This window comes from Struthio camelus, chromosome 3 (assembly GCF_040807025.1).
Source record: "Struthio camelus isolate bStrCam1 chromosome 3, bStrCam1.hap1, whole genome shotgun sequence".
NCBI lineage: Eukaryota > Metazoa > Chordata > Aves > Struthioniformes > Struthionidae > Struthio > Struthio camelus.
Window position 1 is genome coordinate 74,823,579 of NC_090944.1, and position 27,681 is coordinate 74,851,259.

The 27,681-nt window shown below is 40.4% G+C and overlaps 1 protein-coding gene across 1 annotated transcript; it reads left to right on the forward strand.

Annotated features, from left to right (window-relative positions):
- The first annotated feature begins 20,105 nt into the window (after window positions 1-20,105).
- SMIM28 (small integral membrane protein 28) lies at window positions 20,106-27,283 on the forward strand. Its single transcript, XM_068936456.1, is given in 3 exon segments — window positions 20,106-20,274; window positions 26,659-27,028; window positions 27,031-27,283. Coding segments are annotated over 3 exon segments (624 nt in total). The 5' UTR covers window positions 20,106-20,163; the 3' UTR covers window positions 27,174-27,283.
- The last annotated feature ends 398 nt before the right edge of the window (window positions 27,284-27,681 follow it).

Here is a 27,681-nt window from a genome sequence, read left to right on the forward strand (position 1 = left end):
AGTCTGTGTCTCATCACTCCTAAAAAATTCATGCCCTCTAGAGTATAGTCGACTCACAATATAATTTTATGTCAAGGTGACCTTACCATAACATTCACTGGAAAGTCCTCACCTGCCAAGGAGATAAGCAAAACTGTAAATATCATGTGTTCCCACAGCCCTAATCTCCATCTGCACTTGATACAGTAGCATCTCCATGTTGGCTTCTCCACCATGGAGCCACCCAGCCATTGCTGGATCCATATGCAATTGAATAGCAGAGAAGCTAGCAAGCACTGACATCCAGCTGCACACTAGCTTGCTGTTTGTATCCTTCTCTGCAACCTAGGCCCATGTTCAAAGTGCCAAAGCCTGTTGAAATCAATGACAGTTATGTACCTGGATACCTTTAATACTCTGCACACAATCCTTGAATCCTTCAATCCCTATGTATAGGTTCACAAATTCTCAGGAAGGGAGGGGTCTTATACAGTTCCTGATGTCACCGTCTCTGCTGCTGTCCCCTATACACCTCCCCCTTGAAAGTCCGCAAGAACCAGCACTTATTCCTGTGCGTCCTCATATCCCAAAACTAGAACCTTCACTTTTGCACAAGCCCAGTTTTAACACATAGGAGGCTGACCATCGCAGGACAAAGTAATTTATTTCTCCCTAGCTCTTCTGTGTAGAAACTTCTTCCAAAATTTAGCATGTGGTTTAGCTGTTTATCCCTTTAGTAATGCATTCTAGAAATGCTATTACTCAGTGGTTAATTCTTTTTAATAGAAAAAAAAATTTCCTTTCTTCCCTAGTCCTTATTTTTGTGTGGGTATGATAAGATTATGCTTAAGCAAACCATTCAATCATTACTCTGGTTACAGCCATTTCTGGGAAGAGCTATGTATAGTGCTGATTGTGGCATGTGACAGGAAATACAGGTAGTTTTTTTTTCCATTTCTGATCATTCCACAGTAGTTTGAAGAAATCATGCAACACCATCAATTAAAAAAAAAAAAAAGTAGTTTATCTTCTTGTTTAGTGTACAGGGACCAAGTTACCATAGCAAGAAGCACAAATGCTGGATTTTATGCACTGTAGATAACAACATCTGGCAGCTAGAGATCCCTTTTCTCTGATTCTCCCTGTTTATGTAGCGCTTCTGTAGCGACACAACATAAAGCTCCATTCACAGCCGTCACCAGCAGCACACCTGGGACTCCAGGAAGTTGTACAGCTGCAAGGAATAAGTCATATCTCCTCTTTCTGTTGTTTCCACTAATCCCCCTCAAAACATACACTTTAACCTAACTAACTGTATCATAGCATACTAAACAAGCAGCTTTGGTCAAACATGGTGGGGCTGGTTATTTAAAAACAAAATAAAAACACTGCAGAAATATGCATCATTCTTTTCACTTAATGCTCATAGGTTCAAGTTAAGAAATAAAAACAAAGGGAAGAAGAAATGCCCTAATTCTGTGAATATCAGTGGAGCTGCACTATGTGATCCTGGATTAGTGCAATAATGAGCTCGTCTGTGGGGCCAGATTCCTCAAATCCTCTCTATTTTAGGCAAATTCACAAGTTGAGGCTTCCTTACTCTCCACTGCAACTGAGCTTATAGAGGGCACCTTTTGTTTAGAAACGTGACAATAAGATCTATTTCAACTTTTTTTGCCCCAAGATCCCACTCATCAAAAGGTAGTTATGTACCTCTATGGATTTCATCTAAATGCCATGGAGCAGTAGGGCCTGATTTCCTAGTCTCACGTAGGGTTAGTCTGGGCTGTAGCGAGTGTCAGCCTGAGGAAATGCCATGCTTCCACAAGAAGCAAGCGGAAACAAGAGAGAGCTGAGCTAGTGGAAAGGCACAGATACACAGGTTCAGCAAGGGACAAATACCACCTCCATAATCACCCGAGACCCTAGCTCTGCAGAGGAAAGCAGGATACAATACCAAAGGAAGAGCAGCCGGAAGGGCAGAGCACTGTTGTGCCAGAGCCCTGACCTGCACAGCATTTGCTGGAGCAGATGGGAGCGAAAGATTTAAAAGTATGCAATGACAGCAGCAAGCACCTTTTTTCAGTTCTTCTCATTCCCTTCCTCCCGTTTTGTCATCATTTATGATACTGTAAACATAGTTGCTTGGGCCCCGATTCAGTTTTCAGTTCTGGCTGAAGGGAAATGTTAAAAACAAAACAAACAAACAAAAAGCCAAAGGGAGTGGACACTCCATTTTGCCAAAGACCAGTGAAAATCAAATTTTCAGTATTCCCATGATGAGGCTGCCATAAGAAGCATTTTGCTACAAAACATTATTCCCAGGACTTCACCTCTATAGCTGTACATTCAGGAGGAGCCACTAATATTTTTAAGAAAGACTGTAAATGGCCTTTTTCAAGAGAGTTCATACACTGGGTTTACCTTCTACAGATTCCATATCTAGCTGCAGTTCCCCAATTTTATTCATTTCCTCCCTCTGTCTTTCTGCCCTTATTTAGAGAAACGTCTCTCCATTTCCGGTGTGTTTTTTTGTGCTGCTAGCTTTGTTTGGTTCTTAGGTGTCCATTGTTCAGGCAGTCACTGTAAGCTGGCTTGCAAATTGTATTTTGTGTATATTTTATTCAGACGGAATTCTGAAACGGAAATATTTTAAAACAAAAAATTATAAACTATTTATGTTGCCTGTGTTGTAGAATAAAGAAGCAAATGCAAAATAAATCTCGCTTTTGTTTTGTCTAAAGAAAGATAGTTATTTCACAGTTACCGTGTAAGCAAAGGAACGGAACTGAGGAGGTCTGAAATACTTGTTATGTATCAGCACAGACTACAGTTTTCACAGATGACCTGTGGAATTTAGCCACTTGAGCTGCTACTTTTTTCAATGGAAGCAGAGATAAAATACTTTTTTTTTTTCTTTTTGGAAGGGAAGGGGGGCAAATTAAGCTAATGAGAAGACTAAAGGTGCAAACGGACAGTACGGAGAATTTCAGATGCATCTCAATAGGTGAAGCATTTCTCCCCCCTCTCCCAAATGAGCAAAATACTTGCTGCTTTGATTTCATTGCAGATTGTGGTTTTTTGAAAATGCCATAGCAAGAAAGGCACCTAGTTTCAGTCATCTAAATGACTTTGAAAATTGCCCTAAAAGGCAACTTGAAGGACTGAACTCTAAAATCCCACTTATACGCTGAAGTACACTGCTTTAGTGTCAGTGAAATCCAGCCAGTGCCTGTCTCCAACCCACCCACAGCTCCTCAGCATCCAAGCTGCTTGTAAACACCACCAGAGACAAAAGCAGCCAAGCCCCTGGCACAGAGTTCCTCAGAGTGCTACTCTGTGGCTAGAAATGTGTTGGGCTTTTAAGCTACCTATTCCTCAACCTTATTTGCCAGCCACACTGAGCTAGTTAGCACCTAAACACTGCTCCCAGTCTACAGGTACATGCAAACAGCAAGGGTGATGCATTGTTTCATCCTTTTAATAAGGTAGGCAAGGGATCCCCACATCTCATCTGCAAAATCCCTCATTTTGATTAAAGTTCGATCGATCATCTGTCCTGCTGGGCAAAAGCCTTTAAGACATTTCATGAAAATAGTCATTATCTCCCTCACAACTAGCACACACTTTTTTTTTTTTTTTTTAAATATCTGGACTCTGTTTGTATTTAAAAGTGTTCACCAGTACTGTGAAGAGAATTGTTACAGCGCTCCCTGAAAGCAGGAGTTTATTTCAGCAACAAGACATATGGCATACAGTGACGTTTAGGGCATGGCACTGTGCATTCAGGGCTATGCCTTCAACTTGGCCAGCCATACACTCCTTCAGGCAAGCTTTCTATGTAATCCGAGGAGTGAAAAATGCCACAGCCAGCCTTTCCGTCTGAGCTCCAGAAGCTCACCGGGCTCTTTAGGCACAGTCTCAGGTAGTCAAGATTTTCCAGCTGCACTGCCAGTTTTTTACCGACATTCTTTCCTGCTAACCAAATTAAAACTAGTAGGAGCATTTCTACTCATGCAAACACCTCACCTTCATTCTTCTGAAAAGATATTTCCCTTGACTATTGCCATTATCATATTGACCCCAGCAAATGTTTTAAGCACTGAAGCAACACAAGATCTGGCCTTCAATGTCTGTTACACAAGAGCCTCATGAGCACAAAGTTTAAGAGAAATGTATTGGAGCAGATTACAAAGCAAGCAAATGAAGCTGTGATGCTTAATAATCTTATGGTACTTCTGGGAAAACAGAGAAAGTTAAATCCTAATGGTCGGATCTACTTCCATTCCAGGAAACCACCTTCTGCTGCTGTACAACTCTCATTTAGATCCCGTTAGAAAAATTTTCATTTCCTCCTAAACTGCTTTTCTTAGTGTGAAACAGCAGCTGGGTAAATAGAGAAAATGCAGTTTTCAGTGATAATTCCTTACATGTACAACGTCCCAACTGTCTTCTCACTTAACAGAGTCAGGCTAGCATGGCTTCTCCTGCCATTAGTGTGAGAGGAAGAAGCCCACACAGGATGGAAGTGGTGGTCAAATTTTGTTGCAGTTACACAGAAGACATATGCACTTCTATTTATTGGCTTCAATTAAGAAAATCTGTGTCATAAAAAGAAAAGTCAAATCATTACATCTCAAGCTTGTCTTCCTTCAGTAGAGTCACTGAATATGAAGGAGATACAAAACTTGAGACTCTAAAGACTATATTCCTTTGTGGACAGTTAACATACTGTTTTTATTAATTGATCAGTGATGAAAACTTCCCATAGAATTTGTTACCAAGCATGTTTATCAGAAGGGAGCGCTCACAGCTTAACTTATAAAGTCTAATTTACAGGCCCAGGAAGGTCAGCCCACTCATCTCCCTCTACAGTCTACCAAAAGGTAGTCATTCAGGAGATTCAGAGGAGGGAAAAATAACTACCAAATGACATGAACCCACACAGATTCTCTGAACAGCTTTGGTAAAGCTCTACTTTTCTCTGTCATTACAACTGTTGGTAGAAGTGTCAAAGATTGATGTATGAAGATCAAATTACCCTAATCTCCCTCCATGCTATAAATTTATTTATAGCAAATAGGATTTCAAACTTGAAGATTCATATATGATGTAGGTTTACCACTAACTGTACTGTACTCATCTGTGGTCAACTAAGAGTTAGAAGCTCCTCCAACACCAAGCGGGACTGTCTTTCCTAATTGGTAACTTTTGACAAGGTGTTGAGAGAGTGCCCAGCAGTCTTGAGAGTGAAGATGTCTGTCTGTATGTCCTCTCACCATGAAGGGGCAGCTGAATAAAGCGAATGAGAGTCAAAACCTTGAACCTTCCCCGACTGAATAGGACAAAAGTTTGCTACCATCTGCATCCTCTCTTGGGTTCAACTGAAAGCTCTCTAACTTAGCTAGGGAACACATACAGCACATGTCTCATCTCCATAGTTCACTGTGCTTTACAAAGGTTTAAGTATCACTCCTATCATTTTACACATGGGATGAAAAGAAACTGAGCAAGCCAAAAATTTGTCACTGACCTCAAAAGCACCAGAAGTATCTACACCACATCCTGTGGCCCCATGCTTTTCCCAAGGCTGTAGACCTGTGGGATAATTTGGCCAGTGGGAAAAAAAAAAAACAGCAATTAAAAAAAAAACAGTTTGTAGGAGGGATAATAGCACGGCAAACTAATCATTTTGCTCTCTTGCACCCCCTTGAGGGAAATTAAGTTTCCTAATTTGGCTGAAACTCTGCCCTTTTAAAACACAATACTTTTCAGAAATTATTTTCTTACATTGATAGGGGTGACAAAGGAGTGGGTGAATTGCAACCTTAAGAAAAAAGTTGAAGACACACTCCCAGCAGTCTAGTCAGGAGCAGCACTGCCTACATAATAACAATACTCCAGGCACAAGACGAAAGATAAGGGAAACAGGCTTTGGCTGCAGAAGCTAAGACACTGTAGCATTGCATAGGAGACCACCAGCATACCTAAACACCCAAACAGTCGGAAAGTACTATCATGGTAATAATGGGAAAATACTTTACCAATCTCACTGAAAGCATGCTCTCTCAAGACAGATGTTGCTTTATCTACGTTTTACAGATGGAGAAGCCTTTTTTTTGGCTGGGCCTATGACACTGGATGAGCCTATGACAGAAGTGCAAGCAAAAGGTAGAACCAGGCTTGGGTTCAGCTGAGCCACGTGAAACACAGGATGATCTCTGATTTCTGAGCTTTTTGGCAAAGAAGCCAGCATCAGGATAAACCTCTTACATCCAGAAACACTGTAAACTAACACAAGTTGAACTTTTCATTGAATGCATGATACAATGTCCTAGAACAGTGCATTCACCATGCAAGTTTCAAAACAGATCACAGTCCCCAGTAAATCAAATCAAGTAAAATATAAGCATGTGCTAATTCAGTCCTAATCTTATACATAAAAAAAACATTAGTCTGGTTGCCTAAACAACTCTCTGACTCCTGATAGAAATCTGTGGTAATAAATCTAATTGGTTTTTATAAGAAAGTTGCACCTTTGTCTACACTATATTTACCAGGAGATCTGCATCCATAAAGCAGAGATGATACTTTTGCTTTTCCAGCTCTAAGGAAGTATGCCCAAACTGTTTATTTTTGTTTGGTCTGGTTAGCATGACCAGTTTCCAGGAGGTCTCTCTCACCGCCCTCATTCCTCAGCACATCTAACGAAATGAGTTAACATTAAAATAATTTAACTTACCCTCCTTGCATGTCATTTCTTCATTATTTCCTTTACTGTGTTTTCAAATGCAATGTTACATTCCTGGCACATTGCTTTGTTCTTCAAATCAAGTTCTTCTTTGTCCCAGAAACTCAGCAGATCAAAATAAAACTGAGTAAGATGCTATATTGAAAACTAACCCTAGAAATATACTGAGGAGGTCAGAAATGGACAAATCTTCATGCTTGAGAAACAAGAATGTCAAACATAATGGGAAAACGAAAAATGATTTTGTATTGCAGTAACTCATGTAGAGGAGAGGATGGTGACAACGCTTCTTTGCAGGTAAGTGTTTCAAACCAAAAAAGGAATTAATCTTCCCTTAGGAAAACAGGGGAATCAGCTTCTGTGTAGAATTGCAATGGTTGCACCATAAGAGCAAGGAGATTTGTATGCTCCAATGAAAATATTCATTTAAAATCCCAGCTGCAGGGATGTTCATCAGAGCGGATCTTACATCTCTCTTGCATACATTGCCTTTTCTTTCAAAAAAGATGCTAAATAATTCAGTATCTCAATGTAGGCTCCTGTGACCAGTCCCGAACCCAAGAGAATAAAGATTATTAATTTGCAAAACCAACCATTTGGGGGGGGGGTGAAGGTTTAAATCTAGTTTACTAATAAATTTTTCTTACAAGTTTTCAATCAAATCTCCTCTAGTATTTCAGGACAATAGAAACAGCAAGACCAATGGAAAGGAACTGCAGCGTAACAGCTTGCCACAGAATTTTTCAGGCAGAGCTGTACTGAGAGTAGGTCAAGACGGATGACCAACATTAAGTGTCCTTCAGGGGGTGGCAGGAGTATTGAAACAGGAAAAATATCTCCCAAACCTCCCTGCTGTGCCATCCTAGAAGACAGCACAGATCTGCAGTGGCTGCTAAAAAGACAAACTGAGAAAGAGGGGGACAGAGCAGGGCATATTGAGTGCCAGACTACATCACTCAGCTCTTCTTTTAGTGTTTCTTCTAGACCACATCATACTTGAGCCTGAGTCTTCAACAGAAGCAGTCTGGCTGGAAAAGCATCCTTTTCAGTAAAGGCATTACAGCTTGAAAAGCATTGTTGGGAGCCAGACAAACGAAAAAGCAAATCTGAACAGCAACTGCAAAACATAAATAAGTGCCTCTAATCAGTCAGGCCTTGTAATGCCCTCAGAACCTGGGCCCATTACAGCAACTTGCCTGTGCAGTTCTCATCACCCCACAGCAGACACCCAGGTCCTTCTGCCGTTAACACGCCAAGTGACTTGATCCGGAAAGATTGAGGCTACTCCTGGAAAAGGGGTGAAAGGATCCCAACGTTGTAGCAGAAATCAAATCAAATAACTGCCTAAGCTGGTCTGTTCACAGCTGATTCTGTTTGTACAACACTGCCCCAAAAAAATTTAATTATCCTTTAAAAAGAAAATCCACATATAATCAGCCTGGACCCAAACCTTCCCCACTATACAAATCCGTTCTCTTAGAGCTTCACATAGGAAAAAATTTTACATAGCATCACCAGCGAAACACATGCCGACTGAGCTGGAACGCACAATAGTGCCAGTTGTTCTCACCCCTGCAATATCCAGGAGAAGGTCACTGCAGTTGATATTTTCTCAATGCCCTTTCCATTCTTCTGGATTCAGGGCATGACAGACTGTGCATATGAAAGGCCAAAGAACTGTTCAGATCACCCATTCCACCCCGCTGAGACCCAGAGGAGAATTTGCTCTCTTCACCGGCAGTTTCCCCCAGGAGATGTCGTGTAACTTAATACAGCGCAATATCAGAAAATCATTCTTCATCTGCAGCTTAAATTTCCTAGGCTAAAACCTAGCCTCTTAGTTATAAGATTATCCACACTGAATAATAATTGTCAACAGCTTACATTCTGTAAGTATTTGTAACTCCCCTCCAGTCACTCACAGACCACAGAATCACAGAATGGCCAAGGTTGGAAGGGACCTCTGGAGATCATCTAGTCCAACCTCCCTGCTCAAGCTGGGTCCTCCAAAGCATATTGCCCAGGATCACGTCCAGGAGGGTTTTGAATATCTCCAGGGAAGGAGACTCCACTACCTCTCTGGGCAACCTGTTCCAGTGCTCTGTCACCCTCACAGGAAAGAAGTTTTTCCTCATGTTCAGACAGAACTGCCTGTGTTTCAGTTTGTGCCCATTGCCTCGTCCTGTTGCTGGGCACCACTGAAAATAGTCTGGCCTCATCCTCTTGACACCCTCCCTTTACATACTTGTACACATTGATCAGATTCCCGCTCAGTCTTCTCCAGGCTAAACAGGCCCAGCTCTCGCAGTCTTTCCTCATAGGAGATGCTCCAGTCCATCATCTTAGTAGCTAGACTCTCTCCAGGAGTGCCATGTCTCTCTTGTAGTGGGGAGCCCAGAACTGGACACAGTACTCCAGGTGAGGCCTCCCCAGGGCTGAGGAGAGGGGCAGGATCACCTCCCTCCACCTGCTGCCAACACTCTGCCTAATGCAGCCCAGGAGACCATTGGCCTTCTTGGCCACCAGGGCACACTGCTGGCTCATGCTCAACTTGTCGTCCGCTAGGACTCCCAGGCCCTTCTCTGCAGAGCTGCTTTCCAGCAGGTCAACCCCCAGACTGTACTGCTGATCATCACTTAAGACCATCCATTTCAACTCATAACCTTATGTTTCCAATGCCTCAGCCAAGGAATTGCTTAAGCCTGTCATTTTTAAAAAACCTCACACTTAAACTTTGCCTTTTTATCTACCTTTTTTCTCTTAAGGGCATTCCATGGCGCCTTAACTTCTTTAGTACTAAGAACTTCCCATTTTCAGTGCTGTAGTCTGCTTTTCACTCTCAATTCTGTAACTTTTCATCTACATACACCAAGGAGATTGAGGCAGTGCCTGTACCCTGGTGTCCCAAGCGCTCCTGTCTTCGTGGCCTTGCACTGACTGTTTCTGAGACATTGATATGTCTTATGTCACACTTTTCCTGGAAAATGTTTACCCTTGATGTTTACATCACTCTTTTCTTCCTCTCTCCCAGTACCTTTCATCTTTTAGCTTTTAGTCTATAGCTCCATACTAAGATCCCTTCATCCTTTCCCTTGTAGCTTTTAGTCTGTAATTTTTAAAGCCTAGTAGATAATAGTAATTTACATATCCAATAAATATTACCCAATAATACGCACACAAAACCTCATCAGTCAGCATGCAGCACCTGCACCGCATCAAGCATGCTGCCATTGACACTAACAGCATCATAAACTAAGACAACCAACAGGGACTGATGGAAACAATATAGTTGCACCGAGAAAAGTGTTGGGGGTACCTGCTGCACCAAGAGGATGCTCTGAGGGAGAAGCTTTTCTGGGAAGCCCCTTCCTTCTCTTCCCAGCTGGCTGGGGGGATTTTTCCCTTCTTTTCTTTTTTTTCCTCCCTTCAGGTAACTTTGAGGTCAGCACATGCTACCAGCTATAAGCTCTGCTAAATAAAGCTCTGTCCATGTAAGGCTGTCTCACCTTTCTTTGGACAATATGGGTCATATCCTTGAATCTAACTTGGCTGCAATTTTGCTAACAATATGAACTACTAATTAATTCACTCGAGAAAACAAAGCTCTTGCTGGGTCTGTAGATCTGGGGCCTTTTTTGTGCACAAGATTTTCTTCATGCCCATTATTTCTATAGTGAACTTTATTTTACAGGTCGGGGGGCTATGCATCTTCTCCATAAATTGTAAGCAGAAATCTTTACACTTAACTAAAGCTACGACTACCATCTCAGAATGTGAACCTTGAATTGAAACAGTAAACAAAATGATTATTATTTCAAGCAAAGTGATGTTCCAGTTCAGCTAAATTAAAATGACGTAAAATTGCCAGTAGCCTCTCAGCTAATGCTCTGTTAAATAATGCACATTTCAATTCAGAAAGTTTCATTTGGATTCAGAAGCCCATGGATTAAGTAATTTTCTCCTTCCTGAAGGAGGGCATGTGCTCCATGGCAATTGAGCACAAAACTGGACAAGTGGACACTTCTCATTTACAGCTCAGGTCTGATATGGATGCATTCTGCAGCTTCAGGAAGCTACTGAACTAGTAAAAGAAAGGGGTTAAGGAAAATCAAGTAACTCGCATGTTCAGTGTTACAGGGCCAGCCAATGAAAACTGGGCAACCTCTATTACCTGAGCTTATCCTCCAGTACACTGCATTTTTCTCCCTGTTTTCTCTCTCGCTTCTCAGAGAGATCATTCTAGGAGGTTGCGGACTCCCAATATCATTTTCAGTCATGTTTGTCATACAGCTATTCCCCAAACACACAGGCAACTGCAACCCACTTAGCCCTACAAGCCCAATCACAGCATCATTGACTGCACTTGGTTGGGCTGAATTGTTTTAGCAGGATCACACAATAGCCAGAATTAGATACTGTTTTGTCAGACACGATCATTAGCAATCTTGGCAAAGAAGTATAAAGCACACCATTAACTAAATTCCTGCACAGTACAGACGTAAGACCCGAGTATCTGAGAACAAACAGAAAAACAATCCAAATGAACTAAAAGACTATCAAAATGACAGTGATTTAAAAAGTAAGATTCAACCTGGAAAAAAATGCAAGTTTATACATCTAAGGAAAAAACCAACAACACAAACACAGAAGGCAGCTGCAGAGCAAGAAACAAGAACTTCAACAATATTCATGCAAGATACTTGGAGCTACCTGGGATATGAGAGAACTGATAGGATGGTTAGCTTTCATTCCACATCCCAAATAGTCTTGGTTGGGAAAGAAAATAATTCATCAGTGAAGTCTCCCTTTCTAACACTTTTTCTGCAATGATGATACTAATAGAGATTGCAGATCACTGTAGTTTTGTTTATTTTTTTAATCTTTCAAATATGCTGCAAGAGAGGTTGAACAATCTAAGTTTTGTAGATTTTTCCACTGTAATTCATTATTTCCTAACTCAGTGAATAAACAAGCACAAGAATCTACAAATCACTTGCAGGGTCTGTACCGAAGGCCAACACCAGCATTACACAAAGTCCACAATCACGGCATATAACATAAGATACAATGAACAATACCATATTATAAAACCAAACAGTGTTTGGTCAAATACAGACAAATCTCAAAAGCTTACTTTAAAAAGCTCAGCTGAAGGTTGAACAGACACTTATATTTTCTCCTTAAAAATATATTTCCTAATATTGACATGCAGTACTGGAAGAAACCAGCAAAAAACATAAAGTATGAGTGGAAGATACAAAAAAGCATGTGTCACACTTTCTTATCAGTGGTAATAAACACATGCTCTGCTTCCTGAAACATAAAAGTGGAGATATGGTCATTATTACAGATGCTACAAATGTTACAGCTTGTAACGGTGCCCGTAGTTGGTAGTTAAATACATGCAAATTTTACAGTTGCACTAATCAATCTATTTTGAATACATCCCCAGACCAAGAATATGTTTTTTTAGTGAAATAGCAATAGTTCAGCCTTGCTTTTAAAGGTTTAACTTACGTTACCTTGCTGGTGACAGAATGGTACAGACTTCTATTAAAAAAATGGAAAATAGAGTGGACATTTTTTATTGCTACTAAATTACTATCTTCTGTAAGAAACCTCAGTGAGCTTTTTTCAGGGATATTCAAGGAATTACTATATTTGAATAACTGAAGGGGACTTCATTTATTTTGATATACTGCAAAGAGTAAGCTTTTTCAGAATACGAAATGAGCTCTTCTTCATCCAGCAACATCTGCCTTTTCGTGTTGTTACACACGATATACGCGCACTCATATACACATCACAGCTCCCCTCCTTTCTCTTTGTCACCATCTTCAGTCTACTTGCTGCCACAGTGCTTTTGCCCAAATTCTCAGATGCTGGCGGAGCAGGGTATTTCTCTTTGCTCACTGCCTTTCTATTTCCTTGCTCCCTTTGTCAGAAGCATTTTTATTCTGTTTTGGGGTTGTTGTTGTTTTTTTTTTTTTGGGGGGGGGGGGGGGGGGGAAGGATATCTTCCTTAAATGTAAGTGGCAAAACACCTAATCTCTCACTAACTTTATGTCAATGCTTCTAAAAGAGCATATGTATCAAAAATGCAGATAGGCAGTTGTTGGCCTCTTCAGAAATGCTTCGCTACACTCTGAGGTGCTTAAATGCATATGCAATTCTAACTGTTTTTTACTAACAGTCTTTCAGAAAAGATGACAGCAAACTGCTTGTAACAGAATCACAGAATGGCCAAGGTTGGAAGGGACCTCTGGAGATCATCTAGTCCAACCTCCCTGCTCAAGCTGGGTCCTCCAAAGCATATTGCCCAGGATCACGTCCAGGCGGGTTTGGATTATCTCCAGGGAAGGAGACTCCACTACCTCTCTGGGCAACCTGTTCCAGTGCTCTGTCACCCTCACAGGAAAGAAGTTTTTCCTCATGTTCAGACAGAACTGCCTGTGTTTCAGTTTGTGCCCGTTGCCACTTGTCCTGTTGCTGGGCACCACTGAAAATAGTCTGGCCTCATCCTCTTGACACCCTCCCTTTACATACTTGTACACATTGATCAGATTCCCGCTCAGTCTTCTCCAGGCTAAACAGGCCCAGCTCTCGCAGTCTTTCCTCATAGGAGATGCTCCAGTCCATCATCTTAGTAGCTAGACTCTCTCCAGGAGTGCCATGTCTCTCTTGTAGTGGGGAGCCCAGAACTGGACACAGTACTCCAGGTGAGGCCTCCCCAGGGCTGAGGAGAGGGGCAGGATCACCTCCCTCCACCTGCTGCCAACACTCTGCCTAATGCAGCCCAGGAGACCATTGGCCTTCTTGGCCACCAGGGCACACTGCTGGCTCATGCTCAACTTGTCGTCCGCTAGGACTCCCAGGTCCTTCTCTGCAGAGCTGCTTTCCAGCAGGTCAACCCCCAGCCTGTATTGGTGCCTGGGGTTATTCCTTCCCAGGTGCAGGACCCTGCACTTGCCTTTGTTGAACTGCATGAAGTTCCTCTCTGCCCAACTCTGCAGCCTGTCCAGGTCCCTCTGAATGGCAGCACAGCCTTCTGGTGTGTCAGCCACTCCTCCTAGTTTTGTATCATCAGCAAACTTGCTGAGAGTACACTCTGTCCCTTCATCCACGTCACTGATGAATACATTGAAGAAGACTGGACCCAGGACTGACCCCTGGGGGACACCGCTAGCTACAGGCCTCCGACTTCACTCTGTGCCATTCACCACAACCCTCTGAGCTCTGCCATCCAGCCAGTTCTCAGTCCACTCACTGTCCACTCATCTAGCCCACACTTCCTGAGCTTACCTAGGAGGATGTGATGGGAGACAGTGTCAAAAGCCTTGCTGAAGTCCAGGTCGACAACATCCACTGCTCTCCCCTCATCTACCCAGCCAGTCATGCCATCAGAGAAGGTTACCAGATTGGTCAAGCATGATTTCCCTTTGGTGAATTTGTGCTGACTACTCCTGATCACCTTCTTGTCCTCCAGATGCTTAGTGATGACCTCCAGGATGAGCTGTTCCATCACCTTTCCAAGGATGGAGGTGAGGCTAAGAGGCCTGTAGTTTCCTGGGTCCTCCTTCTTGCCCCTTTTGAAGACTGGGGTGACAATGGCTTTCTCCCAGTCCTCAGGCACTTCTCTTGTTCTCCAGGACCTTTCAAAGACGATGGAGAGTGGCCTAGCAATGACATCTACCAGCTCCCTCAGCACTCGTGGGTGCATCCCATCGGGGCTCCTGGATTTGTGGATGTCAAATTTCCCTAAATGATCTGTAACTCCAACTCCCTTGACCAAGGGAAAGTCTTCCTTCATTTTGAGAAAGAGGAGGTTGAGAGGGACACTTACTCACTTAGTTTTGATGAAAATTTTTGATGAAAATAACAGCCATGAGTCAGCATAAGTTGCAAAAAAAGTCCTCTATGTGCTTTGGAAAAGCAGAGGATACTTATTTGTGGGTGACAGCCTGAAAGGAGCAATCCCTCATAGAAAAGCAGAATCAGTTCAATGCAGCACGGACCAACACAAGGGCACAAGGCCACACAATCACTAAGAAAATACAGTGGCACAGCGGATTCACCCGGGTAAGTGTTCCAGCCAATGGAGTTCTGAGACCAGGGGTAACTGAGCTAGCTTGGACATATTCACAGTATGTTTCTTATGCCAGATAAACGCATTCTCAGCTATGCTTTCACCACAACAAAAAACTCCCCCGGTTTAATTTCACTTCCATTGGACAGGAGTAATATAATGCAGTTAGAAACTGGTCAGTAGCCCACTTCAGCTATAACAAGTAAGCTGATATATGTAGCTTATTAACTCTGTGTGAAGGGGTAGTTGAAGTAAAAAATTCAACTGATTTTGATGGCAAACGGTCAGAGTCAGGGCCAGAGATGGTAGCAAAACTTTCACCAACAATGTCACGAAGAGGAGAGGCTTCTGACAACATCAGGAAGATAGAATAAATAAAACAGGTATATCTCAGCCTGAAAATATAAAATATCCTCAAACTTTCAATCCCTACTTTCTCTAAAAATTCACAACCCAATTTCCATTCCTCTAAAACAGGAACCATCACTGAAATCAGTTCCCATATACTTAAATCACATACACATACACACAGTTTAGGATAGCGAAAAAAAACGTATCATGCTGTTGAGGGTTAACACCAAAAAAAAGTTCATCTTTCCCAATCTTTTCCCTAACTGTAGTCTCCCAGAGAGAGAAACGTTCTTCAGATGCACATTTACAAAGGTCACCACACGCTCAGGCACCCAAAGAAACATTCAGGATTACGCCTGCACTGCCAACTTGGCTGTGATGGGCTTTGCCACCCAGAGGGTGACTGCATCATAACATTCAGCTCTTTGATGCTTCAGGCTTCTGTCTATAGAAAGGGAATTCATGGACTGGAGTGAGGCACTTCAGTTCCTACAGCATCAAACAGGGAAAGCTACAGAACCTATTATGTACTCAAATGTCTGCACCAAGCACTGGATGTTGTCCAAATCCAAAGGTAAAAACTCACTTTTGTACAGTATTCTTATACAGCAGATTTTTGGGCATTCCAGCACCCTGAAAGGTTTACAGAATATCGATAAGATGACTAAGTGGTTATACAATAGAATATAGGTTGAAGCAAGAAAAAAACCCTAAGAATAATGATGATAATTTCATGTAGTTTGGCTATACAGGAGTACAGCACCTTACAATGTACATACGGACAGACTTAAATAAGAGGAAACAAAACTTCAGGGTAAGGATGAACAACTGTAAGTGAAGAGGATTAAATCTGGCTTGACAGAAATTAAAAAAAAAATTCGCAACACAAAAATTACAAAACCTCTATACAGAATTGTCAGATATATAGGGAAGTGGTCAGTTACCAGCACTCAGCCATAGCCATGGAGTTCTTTAAAGACTGTTGTACTGGCAAAGCATTACGGAATATTGTGCATAAGACAGTCCTGTCTGGGGAGAGAAATGAACTCACTTCTGTCATAGGCACCCTCTGTAAATATTTTGCTAGCAGCTACTTTTCTGCAGCATCAAATCAATACCTCAGAAATATCCCTCCTGCTCCCACTGCCAGTGCTGTGCCTATGACACTGGACGTAACATGAGCTTGCTGTTTTGGAAACATTTTGCTATTAGTTCTTCTTGTCTTCATTTCTAGAGACTGTGAGGATGCTCAACTTGGCAAGAAACACTGCTCTCCAGCATACTGAGGTAGCTGTCTTGTTTTCAGTGGGGTTATGTCCATTTACGTCTATCCCTTGAAGAAACAGTGTTTTCAGTTCTGGGTGGGAGGCGAGAGGGGTTGCTCTTCACAAATTACTGCTTTTCAAAAAAGTTTGAAAAATAAAGACAATGACACTTCAAAAAAAAAAAGCTGAATTTCAGTATAGTTAAGAAATTACCAAAAGATCAATCAAATCCATACAATTTTATTAATATATTAATATAATATATATATTTCCATATGACTTGATTAATTATACAAGTGAAAAGAAATGCATAAGAGCAAACACTGCGCCTGCCTGAGGCACACATCAGCTGATTATAGATAGAAGGAAGCATCTCCCTGCACATCAGCTAATAAATCTACACTGGATAATACAGCACAGTTTACTGTGGTAACACCTGATCCACCATTAACTGCAATTGCCTTATATTATTATTATTGTATTATAATATATATTGTATTATTATATAAAATATTGCATAATAGATATTAATTGTAAATGTATTTATACATATTTATGTATGTGTGTGTGCATGTGTGTGTTTGTGTGTGTGTGTGACTGCATAATAATTGCACTATTCAAGTTAGCCCTTACAAAACACCTTCCAAACAGAGATGTCATTACAGCTAAGAAGGATTGCCATTGCCTGTGGAAAGCAGCAGAAAAAACTGGGGTAAGAAACTAGCAAGAAATTTCAAAGGCAGCATGGGTGTTCCAGATATTCTCTTCCTTACTAATATCGGTGGCAATACAGCATCGTATTACAGTGCTAGCCTCCAACATCTCAGCAGATCAGAAATACTAATTATTTATGACAGATGGTTTGAGCTTTAAACTGAGAATAGTGAAGGTGCCTATTTTCTGCAGTGCTAGGCTTCCTAAGAAAGTCTCCCTCTGCTCCCCATAGGAAGATTAGAAGTGAGATTACCAACACTGCCTAACAATTATAATCATCACTTTTTCATTGTTTTATAAAGCTTTAGCGAACTTTAATCAATTTGGCTGTATTAGTCCATGCCAGCTATATTCTCCAGACTATTTGAGAGGGCCAGTCAAAATGACTCCATAGTTCAACTACTTCAAAGAACAAAGTCAGGAAGTAAATGTGTTGTTCTGTCCATGTTAAGGTCTGAAGACCTCTAAAGTCCTACCTCCACCACACTTCATAGCGGCAATCCTGAAATTTGGCCATGAGGCTTAGTTTCATCGACATTCTTTTTATCTTCCACTCTAAAGCATGCCTAAGCCATGATCATATTTATGATCCATTTGTGAGGAGAAATAACAGTTTATGTCCACAGAGTTGCTTGAAGTTTGCAACAAATTTGTCATCCCAAAACTACCGAAAGCAGGACCGCTTCAGTTTTGCAGAAAAGCAGATCTTCTCTACAGTGACAAGTAAATCAGATGAGTGTCAGACCATTGGCAGCAGAAAGACTGTATCTAGTGCTCTCAGTAATCTTCCTGCTGATTATAAAGCCAAAGAGACAATTGTGATTTTCTCTTCTAACTGCCTGCATAACAAAGGCCACTGCATTTACCCAATTAATTCCCATTTGACCTCAGCTCTATTAAAAAAAAAAAAATCATTCTTAAACATTCTCTAGACGTAGAGAATTCAACAAAGCACTTGGTAAATTAGGTCAGCTGTTCCTAGTCTTTAAAACGCATACCTTAATTTGGGCTAAAATTCATGCCATTACAAACTGAGGATGCCATACAGTGTGTTCATACAGTGAGCAGATAATCTTTTACTTCCCCTCAATACTCTTCACACGCTCCAAAGCCACGTTTATAGCAAACCTTATAAAACAGCATTAATAAACTTCGGTGCTGTATTATAACACTAATGAAGATAGTACTTGAATGTTTCCTACCCACACGTGAAAAGTCAGATCTAAACTACATAATCCTGAAATTCCTTCAGGTATTTATTTTCTTAACATCACAGTTAGGGAAAATGGTTGTCATTCCTGTTTTCTATACATGGTAGTGAGACATTAGGAGACAATGTCAAAAGTATTTCATTATTTTGGTGCAATCTGTTAAATCCCATTTAGGACCTAGCTTCTCAGGGGACGTTGTAATACAAACCATAACTCCCCCTGACTCTGGCTGCAGCCGCAAGCACTCAGCGCTTCTGAAAGTGCTTTCTGAGATTACAACTGAGGCACCTAGAAAAGGAGGTATCTTTTGACTACTGAGCAAAAGCTTCGCTTGGGTGACCTTTCTAGCATCACATGGGAAATACTCAGCAGAAGCAAGAACAGAATCCAGTTCCTGAAGGAATGATGCAGCTGCTTTAGCACCAAGACCAGCCCTTCATTCAGTATCCTTCTCCATTTACCACTCTAGTTGCAACTTCCATAATAAAACAGGCTGGGTTTATCAAACGACCTCCTTTTTTTCACAGGCCTGATCCATCTACATCCTGTGTGCTGACCTTGCAGAAATGCACTCTTGTTCAGAATACACTTTTGTCAGAAGTATCAAGCACTGACACTTTTTATTGCCTTTTTTGGAGTTGTAAGTATTCAGCCTGCTGTGAATTAGGCCTAAAATTTTGAGGGAGCAGTGAGTTCAAAAGAAAAGTGGAAGAAAGAAAGGCCAAGCAAAAAATAAAATACAGGAATGCGGACCCTCAATTTTGTATCTTCAGTCCAGAACAGAGTTTTTGCTTAAACAGGGTAACCTCAAGAAACCATGCAAACTATTTTACAGATGAACTGAATATTGCCAACAGCCTCTCCCTCTGCTCAGAGCAAAAGAGAAAAAATCACCTCCAACTTTTCAGTGCGTATCAAACCTTCTTCCAAGTCAGATTATTTAATCTTCCCCTTAGAAGTTAATACGTATTTTTTTTTGTTTAAAAAATCATCACAGAAGCTTCTCACTTACACCAACTTCCATCTAACAGTGTGTATCCTAGAAGGCAATAAACACTACAGATTTAATAAAATTGGCAACTCGTTATTACTGAAAGTAGTCATATACTCTCAGTGACCACAGCTCTTCTGGCAGAGATCTATCTCTGGATTTATCATTATCACCTACATTCTAATGCTTTTAAATAATTCAGCATAGCATTTAGCCTTATGTCCTTGACTCTCTACCCAGAAACCCCTCTCACTATTTACTGTGTGTTCCAGCAACGAGGAAGAAAAACCTGGCTGGATCGCTGGTTCCTCCTTGCATTATGTGTAGCTCAGAAGGGAACTTTCACTCTGGACATGGAAGCTTTTTTTTTAATTTTGTTGGAAAAGTGTTTATTAGATATCTAAATATAGAACGTTATTTATCTACATGGAGTCATGACCATGTGGTCTCAGATTCACATGCAAATTCCCCTTTTAATAATCCTAATGCAGGGAACTCTCCAATCAGAATGCTATCAGAGATGGACTCCCTGATACCTGATGCCAGCTTTGCTGGCAATGTAGGCCACTGAAGCAAATCCACAGAGATTGAGTTGGAAGTGAGGAGAGAATCGGAGATCTATTTGCTTGGTTTCCTGATGGTGGAGGGAGTCTAACTTATTTTTTCATTTCCTTACCACTATAAACGGAATACAATTTATAAATGATCATTAGCTGAGAGCAGCCCAGCTGGGTCAACGCTGGGAGGCGGGGACACAGTTGCAAGCAGTGAAGCAAGGTGGAGGCACGAAGACAGAAGACCAGATTAATGAAAGCATGAGGTGGCTCTTAGGCAGCAGCTGGAGAAAATTTGGACATGCTGACAGGGGAAACTACGACTGGTTAACTAGTGAACCAGCTGGGCCACTTCTGGAAACAGAGCTTCAGGTCTGTACCTTGCCTTGTCTTTGTGCGATGTCCTTTGGCTTTGTGTGTGGGCGTATGTGTGTGTGCGCACGTTTGTGTAATGCCTCAGTGTATAAGTACACAGTGAATACACCGGTATTGAGATGTATTAAAGCAGTAATGTTACATAGAGTCAAAGCATTTATTGCTGTTAGGCTGCTTCAAACACATTTGTGGTGAGAGAAAAGCATTAGAAGGCAAATCTTGCTGGAGCAGCGGTGGGTAGGAAAGTTTAATTATTTCTTTTAAGCATAATGCATCTGCTAATCCTTGATTTCCTTTTTTTTTTTTTTTTTAATACATGTTTACGCTTTGGATCTGGTCCCATGAAGCCTTTCTGCAGATGTTAAGAGTCAGTAGCAGTCAGCAATGAACTCTTGTTCTCTAAGCTGTACACTGATTACTTCTCAGAGGGAGGATCACATGCAGGCAAGTGGGGGAAGGGAAGTAGCCAACAGAGATGAAAACACTGCCTGCTTTTCTATCTTTGTCTGGGAGACAGTGAAAGGGTATCTCTGATGAGAGATGATAATTTACGGGGCACCTATTGTGAAAGTCTAGTAAAAGTCTGAGCATTAGCAAATAAACTAGCCATGCTACTTGGCTGAGATATCAAACATACTGTTGTGAAAGAAAAGAGGTTGGAGTAGGGGGTAGAACAGAACAAAACTTAGCTTTTAAATGTCTCTACAATTTTAAGAAATTCTACCTCATTGGTAATGTTGCCAGAGTTTGAATGGCAATGTTTTCACACCTTGAAACCTGTTTTGTCTGACACTTAGAAATGAAAACAGCTACAGGTATCATCCGAATCACATTCTAAAAGGTATTTGAAAATTCAGTGCAAATCTAGGCTCAGTTTAAAATTGTGTATCATCATTAATATACATAAATACACATTAAAATATTTTCCTATCTGCCAACATAGCTGTGTGTTGTTGTTTTTTAATAGCAATAATGAATCAGCTTCAAGAAGCAGGATGGAATTTAGAAAAGCACCTATAGGTAGACCACAACCCCACTGATTCTCAGTTCAGACTTTGTTCCAAATCTCCTTAAAGCATTTCAGAAGTACCCGTTTCCTGCTTCAACTTCAAAACCATATTCAAAAATATTGGTGTAAATATGGACTATATTAATAAAAAATTGGTTTATAAACTTCTAAGTAATCTAGCAAATCATAAATCCTAGAACCAATCAAACAATCACTTCAATGGAAAATCAAGCAAGCCAAATAAACTTTCAGCTTTCCATCCTTACACAAAAGCTTCCTTTAAACTCATATTTTCCCTTATTAGGTCATTCCCTTCTAAACTAGGTACTTGGTTTCTTTTGTTGATATAAAGAGTTCAGCTCTAAAACCATTCAATTCCTCATTATGGAAATGTCACACAACTCATCTGTTCTCTGCATTTCATTCCTTTACCAATAAGCAGGAGTAAAAGCTCATCTAAACTGATATGGATCATGTAATCTGTAAGCTAGCAATTGTACATGCCCAGCATGTTGAAAAACATAGGCAGACAAATCACTAGCGAAAGGCTTTACTACTTCTATTTTGTGCTCAGTATTTTGGAAAACTGACCCGTTGCTTCAGTCTATACAAAGATATAAACTAAAAGGTAGAGAATAAATATAACAGGAAGTAATCTACCATGGCCAAACTGTCCTACTAAAAATCAGTTCTGGGAAAATAAAGTATTTCTTGGAAGCATAGTCCCTTTTATTTCCACGTACTTTTCCTTCCTTCCTCTCTTAATAAAGGATATTTTCCCTGCACTTATGGGAAACAACCCAGTCTGTAGCTTGTTTCATGCTGGAAGTCAGAGTCCTACTTCTGTAAATTACAAAATCTACAGCAGCTGCTTGTGACAACACAGGCAGAACATGCTCACCTCAGGGGAAACGGGAGTATCAGAAACAAACCGGTCAATAAAACACTACCAAATTATTCCCTAGTATGTCACTTAATATGCTTTGCTTGGAAACTTCCAGGTGTTAAACACTAGAGAACTTATATATGTTCTTCAGTTAGTTTATCTGCTTATACCTTCACTTCAATTACCAAAGATTCAGTTTCATTTCTAGATCATTTTATTTTTCGGTTCCAGCAGCTATTTTTTGATACCTATATGTCGACCTTACTTACTTTTCAGAATTTCAGAGATTTTTTTAATGCTATCTTTGTTTAATTTCATTAAAATTACTTCTGGTTTTGGAGTAATCTGTTTTTACTGGCATAAGATTATCCAAGTCTTTATGTCAAGATCTTTATAACGTTTCTCAGTAGCCCCTTAGCCATTCATCCCCAAAACAGGCATACAAAATACAATGAAAAAAAAGTGACTAATACTGCTCAATTGTCTCCCAAAACTTCTTTTTGATACATATTCAGATATATCTGCAAGAAATTAACCAACTATAGTAAATGTTTCTTGAACTACATCTCAGTATAAAATCAGACTATGAAAAATGTTTGGCAGGATGCAATAACAAAATTAATACGTAACTCACTGTGATTTATGCTTCAAGTTCTGGGCAACTGTGGGGCAGTGTTAATAGTACATTAGTTGCGTTTAAAAAGCTATGGATTCTTTAAAACACAGACTCAAAAGCTGATCCTCAATCTCACCTATGAGCATACAGAAGCATGTATCACACAAGAATTCTTAATCCTACCTGCTTCATATTTTAGTATTTTGCAGAGTCTCATAACCTACACTTTTTTTTCTCCCCAACTGCAAAAATAGTATTCACTTCAATACGAACTATTCAATACCCTATTCTCTCCTTATTTTTCAGCATACAGGTCAGAGTCTTATTTACTACCTCTTCTTCAAACCTTGTGCTTCTCATGTTTTTTTGGTAACATTCGTTAAGTAGAGGACCCCATGTTTTACAAACATTACTGAATATGTAGCCACCTGGCACTTAGGTATCATTATATGGCGTACAAGAGGATATGAACTGTTTTATAATTCTCTGTGTTGTTGTGACTATTTTTTTAAACAGATTTGCTTAGATTCCTTAGCATAATAAAGTACACACAGGCTCAGAGCACCACTTTTTCAACTTCATATGCAGCAATGCAGATGCAGAATTCCTGCAGATCTGCCTCACACACTCCAAGCGGAGAATACCTAACTAATAACCCTCACTGAACACTTCAACTGAACTGCACTGGCTAACACTAAAGAATTTGGTAACAGCAACAAGAATACCTTCCCCTAGAAGTGCGTTCACTTTGCCTAACAGCCAGACAGTCCTTTCTCTTCCTGCAGTCTCCTGACTCTTCTCTACATACTTTATAAATTCTGCAACACATGACCCTGGGGTACTACAGTCTTCTTCTCCAAGCAATCTACTACAAGCCCAGAATAGGCACTGTGTACGGAACAACATAATTGAAAAATCACATGGCCTATTGATCAAAGTAAGGATTCCTGTATTTTCAAAATGATGGCTTTGTTCAATTCTGAGGGCTTGAATTATCTGATTTTCTATTTGCATAGTTTACTTCAATAGAGCTTTTAAAAAAAGAGACAATTTTGACCTAGCAATTACACTGGCATCCAAATGAGTCTGGGCTGTCCTTTTATATCTATCTCAGAATGTGAACCTCTGAGCCAGCTCGTACCACAAATAGTTTATCTTCTCCCATTTTCTTACCATTAGATGCAATTTGGACCCTCCAACAATACATTTCACAGATTTCTGTTGATATATGTTTCTTTGCAAGACCCAAGACTGCTGGGTTCCAGTCTGTGCTTCAGAGCAGGGTATTCCCCAGAGACCCAAGACCCTATACATATACGTTAAGGCTTAACTTTTTCTTCCCTGCCTCTCAGTCTGTTGCTAGCCCTTTCCTTTTTCTTTTTCAAAGAGAAAAGAGAATGGGACTGGTACAGTGAGAAAGGAGTCCCAGCATTTACTTTTCAGATTTCTTTTCTCAGTTCTAGGCAATCTTATTTTCCTCACTCTTAGCTCCTTTTTTTTTTTTTCTTTTTTTTTGGCTTTCCTTCCTATAGCTGTGCATCCAGTGCATCCTCCCCGCAGGCTGATGCTCTCCATCCACACCAGATGTGCTGTACTAGGCTGTGCTTCCACCAGCACATGAAGGATACACTGTCCTTGGTCCTTATTCAAAATTTGAATTTCCTTTCAGTGAAATTCATAGGGAAGGTACACAGAGTTTAAAGACAGGAGAATTAGAGCTTTGTATACCTCTTATTAGTCTCATGTATCAGACACCGTAAGTCCCATCTTCTGTCCTCATGACCTACCAACTGTACTGCATGACTCATTTACAAATCCCAAGAATAACACTTCAATCTGATTGAAAGTCTGTTTCAGACAAATGCAAACCAAACTTAAATTTGGATCTCAAAGTGTGTTCTTCATTGATAATTCTGTCTAATATAAGCTCAGCTCTTCTAAATATTTATTCTAAAACTATTAATAAGATAGCAGTACCAGTTTCAATATACATCATGCACAAACATAACACAGTATGCTTTTTCTCATTTTTTCCCTGTGATGAAGTGTTCTATACACCTCATAAGATAAAGAGTATTATAATTAAAAAATAAAAAGTATTAATATTAAACTTTTTTTTAAGAAAATCCCTTCATTTTTAAAAACTTAATGTCTTCATGAGAGTAATAGCTGAACTGTTTCTCCTAACTCTGTTATTTCCTCTAGCTCATTTAATGGTCACATAGGACAACAGACTGTACTGCCAAAAACACTTTAATAAGAAATGATGGCTAAAATGAGATAGAGCTTTGGTATGCTTTTCTGTGGTAAAAGAGAGCTGAGGAAAAAAAACTTGATTTCTAATCCACAATAGCTTCAAGTTATTTTAAAATTACTTTAGTGGGTTTAGTGGGTTTGGCCTCAGACCTACAATACTTCAGAAAGAAGAGCAGAACGTTCCCCTGCCCTGTTAGTTTTGTTGAAAGAAGTTAAAAACTATTTACTTTCTCTCACTTAACGCATGGCCACAGAATACTAATGTAGTACTACTACTACAACAAAGTGGAAGGGTAACAGGTTACAGTGTGCTTTCTGTCTAACAGGATGAGCATGATCCTTAGGAGATTAAGCAGAGGAAGTTTTCATGAACTAAGTAAGAAGTTAGTATTTGAGCTACAGACCCTTTTACAAAGCCATTACTGAAAACAGGTCATTGGTTTTCATGCTTCCAAAGAGTTTGAGAAGAGAACCATTAGATTTCTCTTAGTTTGAAAATCTGCCTTCACTCAAGATTAAAGAAAGCTGATCAGTTAATCTATTTAGTCTGACCATAACAATGTGAAAAAGCAGCCTGATTACAGCTTTCAAATACTTACATGAATGTGAATGTTTTGATAATAAATGGCATTTTAGGATTTGGGTTTTGCCCTCCCTCTCTAGACTAAACTCTGCATGAGATCCAGTTACTAGAAGCTAGAGGTAAGAGTCAGATGTGAAATAAGATATATTAAAGGTGAAGCTAATAAAACAGAATAGCACAAATGTTATTTTAAAAGCCAAGCTTAAAAGTTCTGTTAACGCGACAGCATAATTCAAAAGCTTAGGGACGGGGTCTTCTGTGCTACGTTATGCAGGAGATTAAGCTGACAAAATAGTCACATCTGCTATCAACACTCTCTTATAAGAGAGGTTATCTTTCCATATTTTTAAAAAGGGCAAATGATATCAAGAGCAAGCCCCAGTCCAGGCTACACTGATACACCACATTTTATTTGGGGCTGTCCTGTAAGGTTAGAACAGCCCAAGAACACATATTTTAGGCAGTGAAGTCCTTGTGAAAGGCATAGTTGTCATCATATTTGTTCTTTAAAGTAAACAATACAGTCTTATATTTTCAGATAGAAAGAAACACCACTAGATGAGTTATGGCAGATACTAGCCCTACCCTTCTGGAATTATGAGTTATGGCAGATACTAGCCCTACTCTTCTGGAATTCAGTATTTTGTCAAGTTTTAAAAGCTTAGCTCATCTCTCACAACGAGGACTAGCCATAGCATTAACTATGACTAATAAAAACACTTGCCTAAATACATAAAATTCCAAGGTGTTTTCTTTTTCCTTCAGACATATTTTCCTAGAAACCCACTTCCCTTTGCAACTTCTCATTTCTCCTGTCCCTCGCTGTCAAAGTATTTTGTTTTACAGCCCAGCAGACAGAATCTGGCAGTACGCTAGCCTGTAAAACGTATTACTTGAGGGCCACTAATTCAAAAATAGAAAATCACAGAGAATTGCAAGAGTTAAGTCATAGTGGCGGGACCAGGGGATGTATTTTTTCTCTTATTAAAAAGAGAGCACTCCGATATACTACGTATTTGCTTTAATTACAGAGCAGACAACAGATAAGTTCAACCAAAGAAGATGTAGAACCATTCCTGTGCATCATATTGCCTGCCACCATGATGCTTTTCCTGGCATTCCTGCTGCTCTTCCTGTACCGCCGTTGCCAGCGCTCCACCCCACAGGGGCAGATTTTCAGCATTGACCTCCCTGAGGCTCTGCCTGAGCATGACATGTCCAATTTCCTTTCAGTGCTGCCCTGGAACACCGAGCAGAGCTTCCACTACTCCACTCTGCTCCCCGAAGCCTCATTCCTCACTGTGTGTTTGCCTCCGTCCTATGAGGAGGCCACCATGAAGACCTCCGTTGAAGAGGCTCACATTGAGCTTTCTCCAGATCCAGTGCCTCCTTACGAAGAGAGCCATTGCAGTCCAGCAGCACCAAAGAAACTTCCTACGGAAGCACCTTAGCTGAAGCATGCAGCCCCTCCAGGCACAGACATGGAGCCGCTCTGGCCTTTAAAATTAGCAGAAAGATTCCAAACGAGGTAACACCAATGAATTAATGAAGAAAGAAGACTGCAGCAACAGGGAATGAGTCTCTTCACCTCATTCTAGCATCCTCTGTCTTCAGTTCATAGCAAACATACACACGATATAAAGCCAAATTGGTGCCAGATTGGTAACATGTGTGTTCAAGTTAAGTTTAATCCTTGTCTGACACACTGTTAAGAACAGCTGAGAGTCTATCCATCTGCAGTCCCTCAGCTACAAAGAAAAGTAAATTATGCTTTATATTCACCAGTAACAGAAAGGGCTTTTAGCTCATACCTATTCCATTTTTGTCTTTTTCACGTGTTTATTTTTAATTGAGATTCTGGCAAGCTGACTTACTCAAGCTGGGTGTATTTACATCGCATTGTTCTGCAGTGTTCTGGAATGCCTGCAGATCTCAGGAAAGCAAATAAAGCTACAACCTCTAAAAAATGTTCAGGACTGTCCCCAAAAGCTCAATCATATGCTGTGGTTAAAGGCTGCCTTTTATGACAGCTGAATGAGAACAACCAGAGAAGA